This window comes from Chiloscyllium punctatum, chromosome 49 (assembly GCF_047496795.1).
Source record: "Chiloscyllium punctatum isolate Juve2018m chromosome 49, sChiPun1.3, whole genome shotgun sequence".
NCBI classification, from domain to species: Eukaryota; Metazoa; Chordata; class Chondrichthyes; order Orectolobiformes; family Hemiscylliidae; genus Chiloscyllium; species Chiloscyllium punctatum.
In genome coordinates this window covers 24,854,526-24,874,709 of record NC_092787.1, presented here as the reverse complement: position 1 = coordinate 24,874,709, position 20,184 = coordinate 24,854,526, and the positions used below count along the sequence as shown (strand labels likewise).

The 20,184-nt window shown below is 44.2% G+C and overlaps 1 protein-coding gene across 5 annotated transcripts in view; it reads right to left on the bottom strand.

Moving 5' to 3' along the window:
* Positions 1–20,184, bottom strand: part of col27a1b (collagen, type XXVII, alpha 1b) — a 653,616-nt gene that overhangs the window by 91,603 nt on the left and 541,829 nt on the right. For all 5 annotated transcript variants that reach the window (XR_011956099.1, XM_072565909.1, XM_072565908.1 and 2 more), the window contains 2 exons: positions 15,109–15,216; positions 584–637 (listed from right to left, as the gene is read on the bottom strand). Coding sequence is in view for 4 of the 5 variants with exons in the window: in XM_072565909.1 (XP_072422010.1) it covers positions 584–637; positions 15,109–15,216 (162 nt within the window). In the remaining variant the exon portion in view is untranslated. The remainder of the gene's footprint in view (positions 1–583; positions 638–15,108; positions 15,217–20,184) is intronic.

Sequence of the window (20,184 nt, the reverse complement as noted above, 5' to 3'; positions counted from 1 at the left end):
TACGCATTTCTTCAAAGCATCTGTGCTGCACCCGTCAAGACAATTTGCAAGAATACCCGTATAAAAGGGCATCAACATTGCAGACTATATAGGAAGTGAGAGTTGATTGGTTGGAAAGGCACCTCTGATTGGTTGAGATAGTGCCACTGAAATTCTACCAGAGTGCATGTTGCAACCAATCAGCACTCTCATCCCATGCAGTCTAAAACGTTCCACCTTTACATTGGTATTCTTGCAAAAAGTTCTGATGAATGCAATGCAAAAAGCTTCAACAAAATATATCATTTCTTTCAGCAATACTCAAGCTCCCATACAAATATAAATATTCAGCAATAAATGAACCAATGCATGTAAGGTAATTACTGTGAATTTTTGGGTGTCTTTTTTTAATGTCACTTTGTTGTGAAGGTCTCTTTAGGATTTTACTTTGGTTCCAATTCAGCACAAACATTTCAGAAACATCACTCCTGTGAAAGTCAACCCCCTTGGCTTCTGGCCTTAATAATTAGTCCCACAAGTTAAACCTTCATGTGAGATGTAACCTTTTTATGATTCAATAAAAATAAATGCAAGCATGACTAACCTTTCTGCCAGGTTTTCCTCTCTCTCCAGGTTTCCCTGGTTTTCCTTCGGGTCCCTAGATGAGAAATAACAAACTCTGATGAAGAATGTTCTGCACAGCTTGTAGAATAATCATGGACGGAACCGACAATCTGTGGGGATGTTGGTTTCAGCTGCTTTGTCACTCCATTTACTGGATGGGTTATGGGATAATAATTCTCGAGGTCCCCTTTTCCCCTCAATCATTCCTTCACTTGAATCATAGAATTGCTATGGTGTGAAAGCAGGCCATTCAGCTCATCAAGTCCATACTGACCCTCTAAAGAGCATCCCACCCAAAAACACCCTATTCACATAACCCTGCATATCTCACCTTTCCTACACATCCCTGAACACTATGGGCAATTTAGCATGGCCAATCCACCCTAACCTGCACATCTTTGGACAGTGGGAAGAAACCGGAGCACCCGGAGGAAACCTACGCAGACACGGGGAGAATGTGCAAACTCCACACAGACAGTCACCCGAGGCTGGAATCAAACACAGGTCTCTGGCGCTGTGAGGCAGCAGTGCTAACCACTGAGCCACCAGGCTGCCCTAATGTACCTCAGTACTGTATGATATTCCCTCCAATACTTTGGTGAAAGTCAACTTGGCTGAAATGAGGGAGTTCCAGAATGTGATTGAGGAATCTGTATCTGATTTTTAATCCCTGGGCAGATCTGTCTTTAGCTGCCTGGGCCCTAACATTTGGATTCACCTCACCACTGACATCTCCTTCTCCCTTTAAGTCACTTTGTAATGCCTAGCTCTTAGACGAAGCTGGAATTGTGGGGAATGGTTGAACCCATTGGAGGTTGGCAGGATGAGAAGTGTTCTTAGTGAACCCATTGTGATCCTGAAGGGAACATGACTGTGTGGGTGCTAACAGAATGTTTGGAGGGGAGGAGGAAACCTAGAACTAGAGGACACATCGTTCACTCAGATGTTTGCCCATTCTGTCAATCTATATCCATCTGCATCCTCCTATTGTCCCCTTCACAACACATGTTCTGACCAATCTTTATGTTATCTACAAATTTGGCCACCAAACCTTTGAGCCCCTCATCTTTGTCACTGACAGCTCAGTAACCCTGCAGGGTTCCACTGAACAATCCTGCCAATCAGACAAAGATCCATTTATAGATACTCTCTGGTTTCGGTTCACCAGTCAATCCTGTAGCTATGCTGAGAACCAAAGATGCTGGAGATCTCAACAGGACAGGCAACATCCATGGAGAGAGAGCAAGCTAACGTTTCAAGTCTAAATGGCTCTTTATCAGAGCTGACTGCAGTGTGGAGGGGACAACATTTATGCCATAGTTGGTGGGGGAGCTGGCGTGCTGGGGGAGAGAGGACGTTGAAAGTGCAGGTTAAGTGATTGGAATGTGAGAATGGCATAACAATGGTGTGTCTAACTGTGAGACTGGAAAGAACACACAGTCCCATTGGAGTGGGGCGGAAGCAGGGAGAGAGGACATGGTGACAGAGATGGCAACAAGCAAAGCTAAAAGAAAGAGAAGGAATGGGGTTGGGTTCACAATCTCAAGGTGTTAAAGTCTATCCACATTACTATGTAACCTCCTTCTAAACCTCTGATTTTGTACAATAACTTTATGTGGCCTCTTGTCAAATACCTTCCAGAAAACCAAGTAGTGTGTCTCCCCTTTATTCACAGCCCATCTTACTCTGATAAATGAGTTACATTCATAACACCATTCTGAGACGCCCTGATTTCCTTGAGAGTTGGAAAAGGTGTAAGCTCAACTCCTGCTTCGACAGTTTTTAAAAACTCATTCACAGGATGAGGGTAATGCTGGCTGAGCCAGCATTTATTGCCCATCCCTATGTTCCCTTCTCTAAAGATCATTAATGAACCAGATAGGTATTTCTGACAATCATCAATGGTTAATCATTAGAACCTTAATTCCACACTCTTTATTGAATTCAATTTCCATCCTCTGCCATAGCAGGATTTGAACACCAAGTCCCCAGGACATTAGCTGAGTTTCTGCAGCAATAATACCTCTAGACCAAAGCCTCCCCACAGACAACATGACAACATGTGTGTATTGTATGTGTGTTGTACTATATGTGCATGTGTGTCTGAATATGTCCATCTGCGTGTGTATTGTATATGTAAGTGTTGTTCTGTATATACATGTGTATCTGTGTGTGTTACACATGTGTATGCAGGTGTTGTGTTGTATGTACATTGTGTTTCTGTGTACACCGGTGTGTTGTACATGTGTGTATGCAGGTGTAGTGTTGTATGTATACGTGTATGTATGTAACATTCTTTAAATATCAGGAGAAGATGAAGCATCTTCAGAATGCTGAAAAAATAATATTGGATTTTGAACATTAATTGTGTTTCTCTCTCCAGATGCTGTCAGACCTGCTGAGGTGGTCTATTCTGATTGCCTCAAACACACATGTTTGTGGAGAGATCACAGCAAATGTATACATAGTGTTCAAAGGGTGAGGAGTCATATGAAGAATCCCATTAGGATGTTTACTCTCATCAACAGAATCAAAACACTCCCCCCGAGTGAAAATAAGTCAATCTTATCTCATTCTCCCTGGATCCTACATTTCACAAAACACAAATGAATGAAGAATTTTTTTCCGTCTTCAGGAATGAAAAGGCATACTGTTTTCTAAAAGGAAATCTGTGGAGCACTTACTGGTATTAATGTAAAACCTTTCACCAGTCTGATTTCTTTTCCCTCACACATTTATTTTGCTTTCCTTTCAGGATGGTAATTTTATATTCACCCCTCCTTTTTTCTGGACTTACCCTGGATTGGAAACTGTTTTCCCACATCCATCTTTTTTGAATTTCTTCGTGATTTTAAAAACATCGATTCGGCCACCTTTGAGCCCTTTCTTTTCCAAACAGCCTTGCTCAAGTTTTCCTCTCATTCATGGTAACACCCTTGTGAACCTTTTCCTCATTTCCTGAATATCTTTTTGATAATTTAGGGGAATACCATGTATGAAGCGAGCTATTCATTTTATAGCTTCCCTGAATATAGGCAATGGAGACATCTTTTTGTTGCCAATTCACAATCATTGTTAAAACTGTAATAAGTTGTCAGAGGACTTGTTCATGTAATCATGGCAACAGAAAAAGGCAGTACTAATGTGAGAGATGGGTGGGACAGAGCTCTGAGCGTGCCCTCTGCTGATTGAGAAAACCCAGCAGAGAGTTTCTGGGAGGGATACTGCTGTGGTCAACAACTGCAATGGGAATTTGGGACGAAGGTGGAAGTTACAGGAGAAGGAATTCTACCCTCGGAATGTGGAAATAGATACAAACTGAGGTGAAATATTAAGGCAATAGAAACACAGGAAATGTGCAGCATAGGAGGGACTGGGCTGAATGGCCTCCTATTCTGCTGTTTATTATTCTGTGTCAGTGCCAGCCTTAGGGAGTTGATGGCCAAGTGGTATTTTCACTGGACTAACAGTCTGCAGCACCTGGGCACCTAGGATCAAATCCCACCAATCTGGAATGAAGAGTCTAATGATGACCATTGTTGAGGGTGAGGGGAATCCTATCTGGTATCACACTAATGCCCTTCAGGAAGGAAATTGCCATCCTTACCTGACCTGGACTACATGTGACTCCAGATCCACAGCAATGTCTCTTACCTGCCCTCTGAAATGGCTGAGTCAGTTCAGGGTAATAAATTGCTGCCTTGCCAGTGATACCCACATCTTCAGAAATAGTAAAGGGGGCGGAGATAGTTATTTCCTATTTCCAATAAATAGTCTTGCGGAGTTGATCATGACAGCCTTGTGGGAAGCAAGAAATCTTAAAAATATCTAAAATTTACTTCACGGATCCAGGAGATAAATTATCATGAACGGTGACATTCAGTCATCTTGCTCCGAAAATGATTTAAGTTCAGGAAATTAATCGCAGGCATTCCCTTGGGTTAATTCTTCTGTCTGAAAATTTGTGACAATGGCGGGTGGGGACACACACACAAGTAAACTGTCACTGGCCTCCCAGACTGATCTCCTTTAATGTGGGCATTTGAAATCATTTTCAGACAAGGAATCTATGCTAAGAGTAGATCCATTGGTGGAAATGATCTTAACATGAGCACTGTGGTATCAACAAGGGGGCACTGCACAGTGATTTGCCAAGGCTCCTTTGACAGCACCTTCCAAAGCTGTCATCGTTACCACCTTAAAGCACAAAGGCAACAGGCACAAGGGTATACCAGTAACTCCCCAGGCTCACAAAATGTAGCACAGAAGACCATTCAGCCCATTGAGTACACACTAGGTCTCTGAAGACCAACTTTACTAAGTCCAAACCCCTCATGCTTTCCCCTTCACCCTGCAAATCCTTTACCTTCACAAAACTGTCCAATGTTCCAGCTTCCCTCAGGTACAATTCCTCTCCGAATCCAACAACTAGCCAATCTATTGTTTTAGAACTACATCCAAGGCTATACAAAATGAGAGAAGAAAAATGATAACTAAATGGTTGGGTCTGCCTCCATCCCACTATCAGGCAATGCATTCCAGGTCAGAAACATTCCCCCCATGTTAGTTTTGGTTCTTTTGCCAATCACATCCAATCTGTAGCCTTTGGTTCATGACCTTTTTTCCCAGTAGAAACAATTTATCTCTGCCTACTCTTCTACACCCTTCTTGCTTTTGAGTACTTCTACATCCGCCATCCTGACATCGCTATTCCTTCAGTGTCGCTGGGTCAAAATCCTGAATCTCCCTTCCTAACAGCATTATAAATGTCCCTGCATCAAATGGACTGCAGTGTTGCAAAAAAGAAAATCACCATCAGCCTCTCAAGTGCCGTTGGAAATAGACAATGATTGATGGTGTTTGCAGTGATGTTCACATCCCAAAAATACAATTTCTTTCAGAGAGAAGTTATGATTGGGCAGCATAAACTATAGTTGCAAATATTTTGTCCGTGTGTTTTCGAGTACAGCTTTTGGTTTTGGGAATTAAAGTCTTAATTCTAGGAAATGCGATAAATGAAATTAAAGCAAGCTTGGAGCCTGCTACTTAAATTAAGTCAAGTAATAGGTTAAGAGATTGTGACTGTGTTGCCTTAAGAATTAAGGGGAAGCTTGAGGTGGCATGGTGGCTCAGTGGTTGGCACTGCAGCCTCACAGCACCAGGGACTCGGGTTCAATTCCAGCCTCATGTGGAGTTTGCATATTCTCCCCATGTCTGTGTGGGGTTTCCTCTGGGTACTCCGGTTTCCACCCACAGTCCAACTTGTGCAGGTTTGGGTGAATTGGATATGGAAAATTGCCCATAGTGTCCAGGGATGGGTTAGTCATAGAAATGCAGGGTTACAGGGATGAGGTGGGATGCTCTTCTGAGGATTGGTGTGGACGTGATGGGCTTCCACAGTGCAGGGAGTCAACGATGATTAAGAAGTTAAGGTATTAAAATTTTGGGCTTTAGAAATTGCTGAAATAGCTCAAAAAAATGGCAGTTTAAAAGGTGAGCCATGTTCAAGTCAGAATAGAAGAGATGGGATTATGAAACAACAGGTTTGCTTTGTTCAAGAGTTGGGGACATGATGTCTGCTTTGCTTGCAAGAACAATAGAATTCCTGAGGGATGTTTTTCTTTTGGGAGGTAGAGCTAAATTGGTTTAGAAGCATTCAGACAACCCTGAAAGGCTGTTAAATCTATTTACTTCATCAGAACCAAAAATAAATTGTTAACGTAAAGGTCAGTTTGAGGACAGTCCAGAGCAGACTACATCACCATGGAGATGGTGCAGAAGCATAGGAAGGTTCTCAAATTGCAAATGATTTTTTTGCTGGAAGAGTTATTTGCAGCTTGTAACTAGTTGGAACCGTTTGTAACTTACTGAGAGCAGTTAGCTGAAGTAAATGACATTTGGATAGACCTGCACAGTAAGCAGAGTAACATGCATTAATACAGTCACAGAGTTGTAGAGCTGTACAGAATGGAAGCAGATCCTTCAGTCCAATTCGTCCATGCTGGCTAGATATCCTAATCTAGTCCTATTTTCCAGCATTTGGCCTATATCCCTCTAAACCCTTCCTATTCATGTACCCATCCAGATGCCTTTTAGGTACAGTTTTATTACCCATAGTGTTCAGGGATGTGCAGGCTAGGTGGGTGAGCATGGGAAATGCAGGGTAGGGGGGGTGGATGCTTTAGAGGGTCAGAGTGGAGTCAGTCCAAATGGACACTGTAGGCATTCTATGAAATTAAAATTATTGCTTCAAACAATTTAACAAAGTGTAAAATATCTCCTAATGTGCAGAATCTCACAGTCGCTCAAGTTTAGTGCTGTACTGAGGCCCAACTTAAAAAACCAATTCCATAAAATCTTTTTGCGGGTCAGTGTTAAAGTGGTACTCGTCGCTATGTGACTCCAAGGCCAGTAAATGTGATCGGTTAATCCCCAAACCATTGGCGTATTATGAGTCAGATCAAAAAAGCTTTCACTGTAATTTAGGGATTAGTGAATACTTGTGGGATGCTACTTCCAAAAATGTTTTCTTGTTTTAAAAATACTCCTCTACCACCTGCCCCACCGTCACTGACTGGGTTATGTGATTGTCCCATCAGGCTTTAATCAGTGTTAAGTGAACAAAATAAGTGGTTTAGGAAAAGATGACATCATTCTGTTTTACTGGTTATTTTGGAAACTATCAGTAAACTGAGATGATCCAATGAAAGTCTATTATATGGCTATTTGCCAAATAGGCTAACAATAGTAATCTCCATTCACTTTTATAATCTTCTGTATCAATCACCATTTGTCCGTTTAACAAATTCTTTCTCTTGCAATGTAAGGCTTGTGTCTGTCTATGTTATAGAAATCGTCTGGGCCCCTCAGTCTCTGCAATCTGTATCAATCCAACTTGACATCAGGCACGTGTAATGTACATGTTCCTGAGGACAGCTGCACTTCAGTAAATTGGCCACTGGGAGCAGTGTATCCCAATGTTAATGGAGTGAGGCTGGAATTTGGCACTGGGTTTCCTGTGAAATCCAAAGCTTTAAACACCAGTCGCCGGCTTGCCAGAAACGTTCTTTATTATTTAGGATCTGCCACTATAACGTCAGTCATGTCGATATATTCCTTTAGAGGGCTGCAAGTGTTTGTAAATTGGAGCTCAGGTTCATGGAGTTGTTCCAGTTCGATCAGCAACAGATTCAGGCTGGGAGCTGTTCTGATCTCCATAACCTGACAATCACAGACTTGGCATTAGAATCAGAATTGGATGTTATCAGCACATGTACTCAAATACAAGGTCACAGGAGAGCAGTGAGAAGCGTACAAAATTGCTACTTCTGGTGGCATCTTAGGTACAAAGGTACCTAGGTACAAAATCTTAGGGATACATTAGAAAAGTAAAGAAATACAGTGATAAGTTCAGCATCACAGTCCTTTGAAAACAGAGAGTCAGCTCAGCCCTTCACCTCGTGACCTGGGGTCCACGCTGCCCCTCACCTCAAGACCAGGAGACAGCACTGCCCCTCACTTCGAGACCAGGAGTCCACACTGCCCCTTACCTCGAGACCAGGAGTCCGCGCTGCCCCTCACCTCAAGATCAGGAGACGATGCTGCCCCTCATCTTGAGACCGGGTGTCCACACTGCCCCGCACCTTGTGACCAGGAGTCCTCACTGCCGTTCACCACGAGACCAGGATTCCGCACTGCCGTTCACCACGAGACTGGGAGCCCACGCTGCCATTCACCTTGAGACTGGGAGTCTGCGCTGCCCCTCACCTCGTGACCGGTAGTCTGCGCTGCCCCTCACCTTGTGACCGGGAGTCCACACTGCCATTCACCTCGAGTCTGGGAGCCCGTGCTGCCCTCCACCTCGAGACCAGGAATCCGCACTGCCCCTCACCGCGTGATCGGGAGTCTGTGCTGCCCCTCACTGCGTGACCGGGAGTCCCCACTACCCTTCACCTCGAGACTGGGAGTCTGCGCTGTCCTGCATGTGGAGACTGGGAGTTCCCAATGCACCTCACCTCGAGACCGGGAGTCCACGCTGACCCCACCTCGAGACTGGGAGACCCCACTGCACCTCACCTCGAGACCGGGAGTCCCCACTGCACTTCACCTCAAAACTGGGGGTCTGCGCTGCCCTTCACCTCAAGACAGGGAGTCCCCACTGCACTTCACCTCGAGACTGAGAGTCTGCGCTGTCCTGCACGTGGAGACTGGGAGTTCCCAATGCACCTCACCTCGAGACTGGGAGTCCACGCTGCCCCCCACCTCGAGACTGGGAGACCCCACTGCACCTCACCTCGAGACTGGGAGTCTGCGCTGTCCTGCACGTGGAGACTGGGAGTCCCCAAGTCTGCACTGGCTCAGCTCTCCACCACCTATGCTTTCCAAGGAATGGAGATAAGTAGAGGGAAAGAAGTGAGGATAAAGAAAAAAAATCGCAAGAGGGAAAAAAAGGAAAAGAAACAGACAGAACGGATGAGCTCTGGCTTAAGATCCTACTCCACTGCCATCTGTCACAGAGCAGAGGGAGGCCACTCGGCCCATTGTGCCTGTGCCACCCCTCTGAATGAATATCTCACTGAGGGCCATTTGACTTCAGAACCCTCCACCAAGCGGTTTTCTTTCACCACTACAGACCAGCTGGCTCCTGTAGACTTGGGGGCAGGGGGTCGTGGGCGGGAAACAGGAGATTGGCACAAGGCAGTGATGGTCGTTTGAAGGGCCGGTATGGGCATGACAGACCAAATCATCCTGGGATTGAGTTGGAAAAGGGGATGGTAGCAGCCATTTACCCAGCCACCTTTGGGCAGTGGTGGGCATCGCAAACTGATGCGTTGCGTTGTATTTCAAAAAGCTGTTGATAAAGTTCTTGGGAGTAAAAGAATAAAAAGGCATGGGGTGAGAATGGGAACAGGAGACTGAGTAAGATGATCAGACTGAATGGCACAGCAGGTTTGAAGGGCTGAATGGCCTACTCCTGTAGCTACAATCTATGCTTCTATGACACTTATAATCTTTTGTTCCCCGGAGACCCTGCAGGAAGTGGGTGTCACTTTCTAAGTCCTGGGGTTTCTACTGAGGGCTTTAACATTTTAATATTGCCAGGCAACCTAACAGTATGCTCAGACACCTCAAATTATCACTCGCAATAATTAGGAGATAAAACTCCAGACTGGCAAATATACACCTTGATTGGGTGGATTGCTATCAACACCTTGATGTCCAGATGGGTATGTACCAAACCTGTGACTGTAACCTCAGCCTCACCTCTCGAAAACAGTACAAAAACAGAACTTGCTAGAAAAGCTTAGCAGGTCTGACAGCATGTGTGAAGAGAAACCAGAGTTAACATTTCATGTCGAGTGACCCTCCCTCAGAGCTCTTTGTTTCTGATTTACAGCATTTGCAGTTCTTTCAGTTTTCCCTGGTAAACAATGTTGTGCTGAGATTTCTGACATTAAGACGGAGCAGGTTGATACAGAGGAACCTCAATTATCCGAAAATCAGAATATCTGAAAGAGATCTTGAGGTCCCGATGGAAACACACACTAAAGATGCATTTCCAACAGTGATCGCGTCTTTTGTTTACAGTGATTAAACTGGCACCGTCTCCAAATAACTGACTGCCGGCCCTCTCTCTCTCCGTCCACTTTCCCTGGAGATCTACACAGGGGTGTATCCTAAACCACCCCCTCACCCTTCCCCAGATAATTTCTCCAACATTGTTCTGTACAGGGCAAAGGTGGAACCTGTCAAAACGTTGCAGTCAAAACGTTGCAGTCAAAAGGTGTGTGTGTGTGTGTGTGTCAGCTGCAAGCTGTTGTTGGTGGTGTACAGTCCAGCTGCCCCAGAAAAGGAGCGGGTGGAGGATGGGTTTGGACGGGGTTTGGGCGGGGGAGGTGTTTGACAGGGTTGGAGGACGGTGGGCGGTGTCAGGGGCGGGGTCTCGTGTGCTTTGTGCTGCTGCAGTCTCCTGAACTGGGAGCAAACTCTAAAAACTCCGAACCCCAGAGGAAAGGCATTTAATCGATAAATCGAATAATCAATTATCCGAACGAAATAGTGCCTGCCCATCACGTTTGGATAATTGAGGTTCCCCTGTATATGAGTAACAATGAGACCTGGAAGAGGTCTTCACCATCTCTATAGGGAAGAGCGAACATCAAATCCCAAATTGATTTGTGCAAACCTAGGCTGACATGAACTCGTGCTAAGAACAAACATATTCCAGATTGCACTGGCCCAGTTCCCACCTTCTGAAACTTAACGGAAACAGTTAATCTAACAGGGTCCATCAAGACTGAACAAGCTCCACTGTGGAAATGAAATAAAACAGTGGGGAGTTCAAGCAAGCCTTTCAGTAGTTGAGAAAATTTAACCCTTTCTCCTCTCCATTTAAAGTGATGTGCAAATGAAACAAGGGTGATGTAAGAGAAACCTTTCTCCCTCAGTGAATAGTTCGGGTCAGGGATACACTGCCTGGAAATGTGAGGGAGACAGGTTCAATGGAGATGTCAAGAGGGGTATTGGATGATTGTTAGGATAGAAATGGTCAGCAGGGATAGGGAGGGAAAGGCATGAGATTGGCCTGGGTAATAGAACCAGTGCAGATACTATGGTCCCCTTCTGCACCATGACAGTTTTGTGATCGACTGAATTTCTGCAAGCTCTCATGTCCATTAATTTGTTCAAAATGAGAGCAACTGCAAGTCTCTCAAACCAATTGTCATGTCTGACAATAATTGGCTGCCAACTTGGTTCAAATTCATCAGCTTTCAAACAATGCAATGAGAAAGGACATTGTGAGTGATTGTCATTGTGGGCTGTACTCTGAAGGAGAAACGAATTAAACTAGTGAATGACACACTCTATTAACTAGTCAGACTCATCTCGTGTGCTTCAAAATGGAGATCCAGTATTATCTGTGTTACTGATTTTTAACTGATTTTTCTCCCCCGGGTGTAAAGTGACTGACACGTGGGAATTCTCTTCTCCATTGTATAATATACAAGACACCTGTGTTATGGACGAGACCCAATCTCCTCAAAGTATTTTAAGAAGGTAGCCTAGGGCCTAACTTGTTCTGATGTTAAAGGTAGATGTGAAGTGGGTATTCTATGAGAGATGCAGCTGGTCAAATCACTTGGGTTTAAGCAAAACAGAATTTATTTAAACACAACAGTTGAAACATGGACAAAAGAAAATGGAATTTAGAATAACTTAACTATTGGAAAACTTAAACTAGACCAGCAACTCTGCCTTTACCACCTCTCTTCAGAAACCAAGGACAAAATAATCTTTTTAAAGTGTATCCTATCACTTGTTAGCGTTTAGCGAATGGGAGTTGGTTAGCTCAGTTTGTTGGAAGGCTGGTGTGTCTATGTGATGCCAAGGGCTTGGGTTCAGTTCCTGCATTGGCTAAGGTCAACCATGAAGGACTTTCCTTCTCAACCTCGCCTGAGATGTAGTGACCCTCAGGTTAAACCACCATCAGTCATCTCTTTATCTCTAATAAGAGAGAAGCCCCATACTCCAAGGGGGACTATGGCAACTTTTGTTTTAAGCCCTCAGCTGGAGTAGTGCTACACGGGAGGAAAGATGGGAATGACTGGAGAGAGGGAGTGCAGAAGTGGTTTACAAGAAAAGTTCCATGAGATGAGAAACTTCAGTGATGAGGATAGATTGAAGAAGCTGGGACTGAAAATAGAGATTTTCAAAATCACAAGAGCACTAGACAGAGTAGACAAGGAGAAAGAGTTCCCTCTTGTAAAAGAAATAACAACTAGAGGTGATAGATTTAAAGTGATGTGCATAAAAAGCAAAGGTGAAAAACCTTTTTCACACAGTGAGTAGTTAGGGTCTAGAGTACATGGTCTGGAAAGGTGATGGGGGCAAGTTCAACTGAGGCAGTCACTTGGGGCATCGGAAATATCATGCATGGAAGCGGGACAAAGCAAGAGGTGGATCTTGGCAATGGTGCTTGCTTGAAGAGTAGGAGTACGTGGGATAGGCCGACATGCGGAGAAACCTGACATTCAAAATGAGAGAATCCAGCAGCACGACTAATGACATGTTCTTGGTGCTCAGGCCCAACTCCTGTAAATACACACCATTTAACCAAGTGATCCTCACTCCCAACACGATGAGCTGATTCTATGTTAGTGCCTGTACAGAGGGAAACTCCAGCGCTGAACACACTTTGTGGTCTCAAGCTTTAGTGAGGGTTTGTAAGTGAAACAACTCATAAAAGAATTAACTTCATTTATCGCACAGAAGTGAAATGTAGAGTTTGAGATTTAGGTTGTTATTAAAAGATAGTGAGGTTTTTAAGTTTTTGCAACAGGTTTGTTTGATTGTAACGTTAGAATGCAATCCCAACTTACATTCTCAAAGGGATCCTTTGAGGTGCCAATTACAGACAAGCAAAAGAAAAAAATCAAAATTCTCCTACCTTGGAAATGCATTGGTCAAATGATGTTACTGATTTAAGTGGGAATATGTCTGGCTGAGATCTGTACAATTTACACTGAAAGGTACCAAGTTGAGGAAAGAGTTTCCCAAACTCACCATGTGCACTTCACCCACATTTGCGAGCATTAGTTTGTGTCTGTTTCTGGATGTTTGAACCATTTTTGGGAATGATTTCAGCTCCACAACAGTGTAGCCTGCGTCCCCTGGTCCGTCTGGCATCTGTGCCCTCACTAACCTGACTGTGCAGTGCTATAAAATGTCAGATTGAAACAATCTGCAGATGCAGGGTACCTGGCTTCTGAAGTTGCTCAACAACTTCCTAAATGCATAGATGTTAGACAGAGTGGAGATTCACTGGGGAGAAAGGACCTCTTGCTTGTAGTTAAATTCAGCATTTTAAAATAGTTTCCAAAAGATACACAGTATTCTCCTCTGAACAAGTCATTCTTTTTAACAAAGGGTTTACAGTGTTCCTGAACAATTTCAAACCACAGATAAAGATCACAGCCTGGCAACGCTCCCACACTCATCCCCATTGAGAATTTTAATGGAGATTATCTAGGAAATGGTGCTCAGATACCTTACCATGACCCACTCAAAAAGACATGGCGACCAGGAGTTTTATTGAGTGGAAAAAAGGCAGCATTTAATGGTCACTATATCAAACTACAGTGAAAAGAATGTATTTTTAAGAGTTCTCTTGAACGGTTAATATGGAAAGATATTATTAAGCTGGAGAGCGTTGAGAAGAGATTTACCAGGATATTGCTGGGAATGGAACGCTGGGAGGAGGCGTTGGGGTGGGTGTTGTGTGTTGTGTGTGTGTGGAGCTGGTGTGGGCAATGAGGGGGTGCTGGGAGGAGGTGTGGGAAACCTGTGAGATGGAGGGTGCGTTCATGGGAGCACTGTCGTTAAAGGTAGAGGCCAGTCTGTTAGAGTGGGAGTGCTGCTCTCACCGTGCCCCCAGGGTCTCATACCCTGCCTCGACCACACCACCAGCGACCCCCTTCCCTCCCACCCCTGGGTCTGGTGTTCTTCCTCCCTTGGGGTCTGACGCCTCTCCACTCAGGTTCTCATACTCCCCGCATCCAACCCCACCCCCCCTTCCCCCAACTCAGAGTCTTACTCACTGCCCCCATCTCTGGGAGTCTCACCTCACCCCACCCCATCAGGTTCCCCACCCACTTCCTCCCTGGGTTTCACCTCCCACCCTTGGGGTCTAACTTCACCACAACTACTCGAGGTTTCACCCCCCCCCCCCCCGGTTCTCACCTCACCTCCTTGCAGGTTCTCCAACTGCCCCCCTGGGGTTTCACTTCCCCCTTGGTGTCTCATTTCACCAACCTCCCCCCTGGGTTTTACTCCTCACCTTGGGGGGCTTACTCCCCTCCCCTCTGATTGACAAGTTCTGTTCAACACTCAGTGACCAAATCAGTTGTTGGTTATTCTGTATCTAATAGGTGGAGGCCTGCACACACAAAAGGACTTATTCTATATTAATATGGTATATACATATGTATACTTTACAATACATAAAATCCCCACTATGTATAAAACGTGTGTCTACATGGACCTAAGATAATGAAGGAAACCTCTCTTCTTCCTGAACAGGAATAACATTTTGTTTTTGACATGACAAGGACGTAAGGCTGTCCTTGGCCATATTCTTCTCTTACACAATCACAGGATGGATACAAGAGGCTATTTGGCCCATCAAACCTAGACCTGCCCTCTGCAGGAGGAACTTATTCAGTCCCACAGCCTGACCCTTCTCTGCAACCCTACAGATGTTTGTTTTGTCTTTCTGACAATGAACCAGAATACTTCTCCTCATCGCCTCTATGTAGATCCTTCATGACGGTGACTTTCTTGAGTTCTGCCCTCTTTTATTCATTTATTTTTCTCTGACGTTGAGGTAGAAATCCCGTGGGTAACTCTATGAGTCTTGGTGCATTTCTTAATGTCTTTATTTTCTGGATTATTTTGGAATGTTCCATATTCATGATTTTTTTTGAGAAATACTGAAATGGCACTTACTTGAACTCCGGTCATTCCTGGTACTCCTGGGGGCCCTTCTTTTCCTTTCAATCCCTCTGGCCCCTTGTCTCCTTTATCTCCTTCTTCCCCTCGGTCTCCCTTGTCACCCTAGCGTGCAAAAGAGATAGGGGGATGGTGAGCGAGGAGTAAATTGTTCAACAAGACAAAGGTAGCCACTTGGTTGTACTGAGTTTGAGCAATGTGGAAAAAACACATCTTACCATCTTGCACTCATCAGGACCGTTTACAAGAGTACCAAAGTAACGAGAAACAATGTATAAGATGAAATGTGTCTTGGTTCATCAGTACTCAAGAGGATCATCAGAGAAACATGAAACCTTTGACAAGTCTCCTGTATTTTTGCACTCTGCCGAAACCTCGCTTCCTAAACATTCTCGATTCGAATTCCCCAACACTGACAGCTATGTATTCTGTTGTTAATGCCGCACAATCTGGAAATCGCTTCCCTGAAACCTCTCCCACTGTCAACCTCTCTGAGGGGCTGACTTTACCTTCCAAGGTTTTGATCACTTTATTGGAGATATATCATTAAGCTGGAGAGGGGTCAGTAGAGATTTACCAGGATGTTGTCAGGAATGGAAGGTTTGAGTTATAAGGAGGGGCTGGATACGAAGGAATTTTTTTCATTAGTGCATAGGAAGTTGACTTTATAAAATCAGGAGGAATATAGGTAAAGTTAATGGCAGGTGTCTCTTCCCTAGGGTGGGGGATTTCAAAGTTAGGGGGCATATTTTTAAGGAGAGAGGAGAAAGATTTGAAAAAAGACACGAGGGGCAACTTTTTACACAGAGAATGGTTCATGTGTGGAATGAACTTCCACAGGAAGTGATAGATGTGGTTACAGTTATAATGATAAGTTCATGAATAGGAAAGATTTGGAGGGATATGGGCTAAGTGCAGGCAGGTGGGACTAGTTTCAGTTGGGATTATGGTCGGCATGGATTGGTTGGACTGAAGGGCCTATTTCTGTGCTGTATGATTCTATTGTTCTAATATCTCCACACTTGGGTCAATGTAAAACCCAGATTATCGCTGGTGGGATGCACTTTCAGATGCTTTACAAGGTAAATGGCATTATACAGATGCAAGTTGTTGTCATTACCCGTGCAACGTTTTGGGACTTCCCAAGAGCGTGAAAGGCACTAAAGGAATGGAAATCATTCTTTCTTGTAAAAGCTGACATATGAGGAGCAGCATGGTGGTCCAATTATTAAAAAGAAACCAGAAACTAGATTAGTGAGATAAGGAATGAGGAGGGAGATGGAACGTGTCCTGCAAGATGGACATTGTAGCTGTCCTGGTGAATTACCCTGTCATCCTGCAAATAAAAGCAAAGCACCACGAATGCTGGAGAGAAGAAATAAAAACTGTAAGTGCTGGAGAAACTCAACAGGTCTGACAGCATCTGTGGTGGCGGGGGGGGGGGGGGGAGAGAGAGAGAAACAAATGTTTTGGGTCCAGTATGACTCTTCTTCAGAACTGGTTGTTCTTCACTTGTATTTATCTTGATCAACATGATGTGGAGGTGCCAGGGACAAAGTCAGAAGTCACACAACACCAGGTTATAGTCCAACAGGTTTAATTGAAATCACAAGCTTTCAGAGTGCTGCTCCTTCATCAGGTAACCTGACTTTGTCATGTCACCTGATGAAGGAGCGGTGCTTTGGAAACTTGTGATTTTGAATAAACCCTTTGGACTTTATTCTAGTGTTGTGTGACTTCTGGTCTTGATCAATGAGACCAACAAAGCATCCAACTGGGAATATCTATGAATTTCTTTTTCTTAAATCTGCATTTTAGCTTGTGAATTGGAATTACACAATATATTTTTGATAACACCTGGAAACATTGGGATATTCTCATTTCTTGGTGGAGTGAACTGAGTCATAGATACATTGGAAACCGAGGCACGAGTAGGCCATTCGGCCCTTCTAGCATGCTCCGCCTTTCCACATGATCATGGCTGATCGTCCAACTCCGCATCCCATTCCTGCTTTCTCCCCATACCCTCTGGTCCCTTTACCCCCCAGAACCTGAACCCAAACTAAACCAGAGTTGTGGATGCTGAAGATCCTGAAACAGTAACAGAAGATGTTGGAGAAATTCGGCAGGTGCAGCAGCCTCCATGGAGAGAGAGGAAGGGTCACTGGGCTTGAATCATCAGCTCTGTTTCTCTCTTCCCAGAAGCCGCCAGACCTGCTGAGCTTCTCCAGCAATTTCTCTATTTGTTTCAGGTCTAACTCCCTCTTGAAAACATTCAATGTTTTGGTCTCAACCGCTTTCTGTGGCAGAGAATTCCACAGACTCCCCACTCCCTGGGTGAAGACATTTCTCCTCATCTCTGTCCGAAATGGCCCTCCCCCCGTATCCTTAAACTGTGACCCCCTGGCTCTGAACTCACTGGTTATTTCCTGAGGGTTCTAACTGCAGCCTGGGACATGTTGAGAGCCCATTGTGGGATTTCTTCACTGTTCAAGACGTTACTCTTCTGTTGGGATTTTACAAGGGGATCTGGAATGTCACTGGATCTGGCGATCTCCCTGCTATTTATTTCCCTGGGACAACAGCAGCAATCAGGGGTGGTTTTGAGTTGACAGAGACCTGCTCAATGTCCAGTTCCCAAAGGCACCTCCAGATCCTATCGATGGGCCAGACTGGGTGCTGCTCAAGGCAGGAGTGACCTATAAGTGTTGTGTTTCGAACATTATTTATGTGTGGAAGGCATAAAAAATGAAGCTCTGAGATTATACGCATTTGCAATGCTGTCAAGCTCGCTTAGATATTGTCTCCGCAATGGAGAGGTGGTGGCGTGGCGGTAATGCCATCCAGTGGACCAGGCTAACAGTCTGGCACCTTGTTAAAGGTCAGAGAGATGATGCCCTAGTGATATTATCCTGAACTATTAACCCAGAGACCCAGGTAATGTTTGAGGGACATAACTTCAAATCCCATCATAACAGGTTTGAATCCAATTTACAAAAAAACTGGAATTAATTCTCTAATAGTATCAATATAGGGGAGAAGGAACCCATCTGGTTCACTAACGCCCCTCTGGGAGCGTGGGGGAAGAGGAACGGCTGTCCTTACCTGGTCTGGCCTGACAAGTGACTCGATACCCAGTGCAACATGGTTTACACCTTCCTGCCCTTTGGGTGTTAAATGCTAAACTGTGTGACACTGATATCCAAAATGAATTAAAATTAAATGGTGGCCATGAAACTACCAGAAATTGTTGTTAAGAACCTGATCCCTTCAGGGAAAGATACCTGGCCATCCTCACCCACATGGTTCCATGTTTGAAGGTTCATAAAGGCCTGACAAGCAAGTCAGATTAAGGACAAACAGGGATGGGCAATAACTGCTGGCTTTGCCAATGATGCCCACATCTCATGAGAGGAGAGTAATTCCTTAGCTTGTCTCAGGAATTGACACAGACTTCAAATTATTTCTGTTGGAAGACTTTGACAATGAGATGTAGACAGCTAGAGATAAATTGCATTCTGCCTTCCTGTTGATTCAGTCAAGACAGTGGAGGGAGGATTGACCTGGATGGTTTGGGAGCTTACCATTATCAAAAGCAAAGTTTAGGGGAATGGAGTTTTCTTATACTGAGACTGAATATATTCCAGATCTCTGAAATACTGCAGACAGCACTGGGCAATGTAGATTTCAGCTGGTTTATTAGACTTCCGCTGTAACCATGGAACTAAAGGACACAGGTATATTTTAACAAGCCACCTGGGAGACTGCACTTTTGAAAACAGATAAAGAAATGTGTGCAGGGATAAGCTGAGAAGAGAGCACATCAAGAGTCTACAAGAGAGAGTGAAAAGGTGGAATGAAACTGGTTGGTTATCTACGTTGATATAATACATTAAAAATGCTGTATTCATGTGCTTCCCAGAAACTTTTTCCATTATAAATTCCTTTGCTATAGAAACTGCCTGTGTAAGCTCGTCACATCACAATTAAACCTCCCCCAACTTCCATTATAAATGTGGATATTGGAATTTATAAAGGAAACATAAAAATAAGGGCCTAATGTAAGACTTAAAAACAGGACAGAACTTTAGCTGAATGCCTTGGTCGAATTATACCTCACTCTCTTACCTCATGTCATCTGAAGGCTACACTTGTCTACACTCTCCCTGCGTCACAGTGCAAGACCTTGAATTGCGGTTGATGAAAATCTACAAGCTCTTATGTCCATGTTTATCATGGAAAGAGCTTTCATGGATGTTTCTTGCTATGGTTAAATTTCAGGACACAATGAGGTGTTGAAGAATTGGATAAATGGGAGCTGGTCAGTCATGATCTCATTGACTAGCAGAACAGCACTGAAGGGCCAAATGGCCTCCTCCTGTTCCCAAGTTCCAAGCTCTGCATTTTGCATCTCCCAGCTTAAAGAATGGCAATGGTCCAACCACAGATCGTCTGCTTTCATGTGCAGCCGGTTTGCAGTTTAACAATAAATGATGTAGACAAATTCTCATCCGCATGGATCTGTCACTTTGTCTTCCCCAAGATAAGTTCCTACATTCACAGTTATGTTATCTAATTTAACATGGGACACAGTAGACTCTTCAGTTCATCCTCCAATCCCCCCAGCCCAGTGAGGAACACTGCTCTACTATCACAGAAAGGAGGGTGTGATTACTGTAAATTGTGCATTCAAAATGGAAACATATTTATTATGTGTGCCCTGGTTAAGTTACACCCTGCTTTCTAACCATGCTTCAATTGAAGACGACACTTGGTTTCCATTCTTTATGCAATTCTATGGGAGATCGATCAGCCTAAGTGTCCATGTTATACAGGTTCCGACGTTTTTCATGATTACCTTGTGGGAAGTATACAGAGTCATAGTCATAGAGATGTACAGCATGGAAACAGACCCTTTGGTTCAATTTGTCCATGCTGATCAGATATCCTAACCTAATCTAGTCCCATATGTCAGGACTTGGCCCATATCCCTCTAAATCCTTCCTATTCGTGTACCCATCCAGATGCTTTTTAAATGCTGTCATTGTACTAGCCTCCATCACTTCCTCTGGC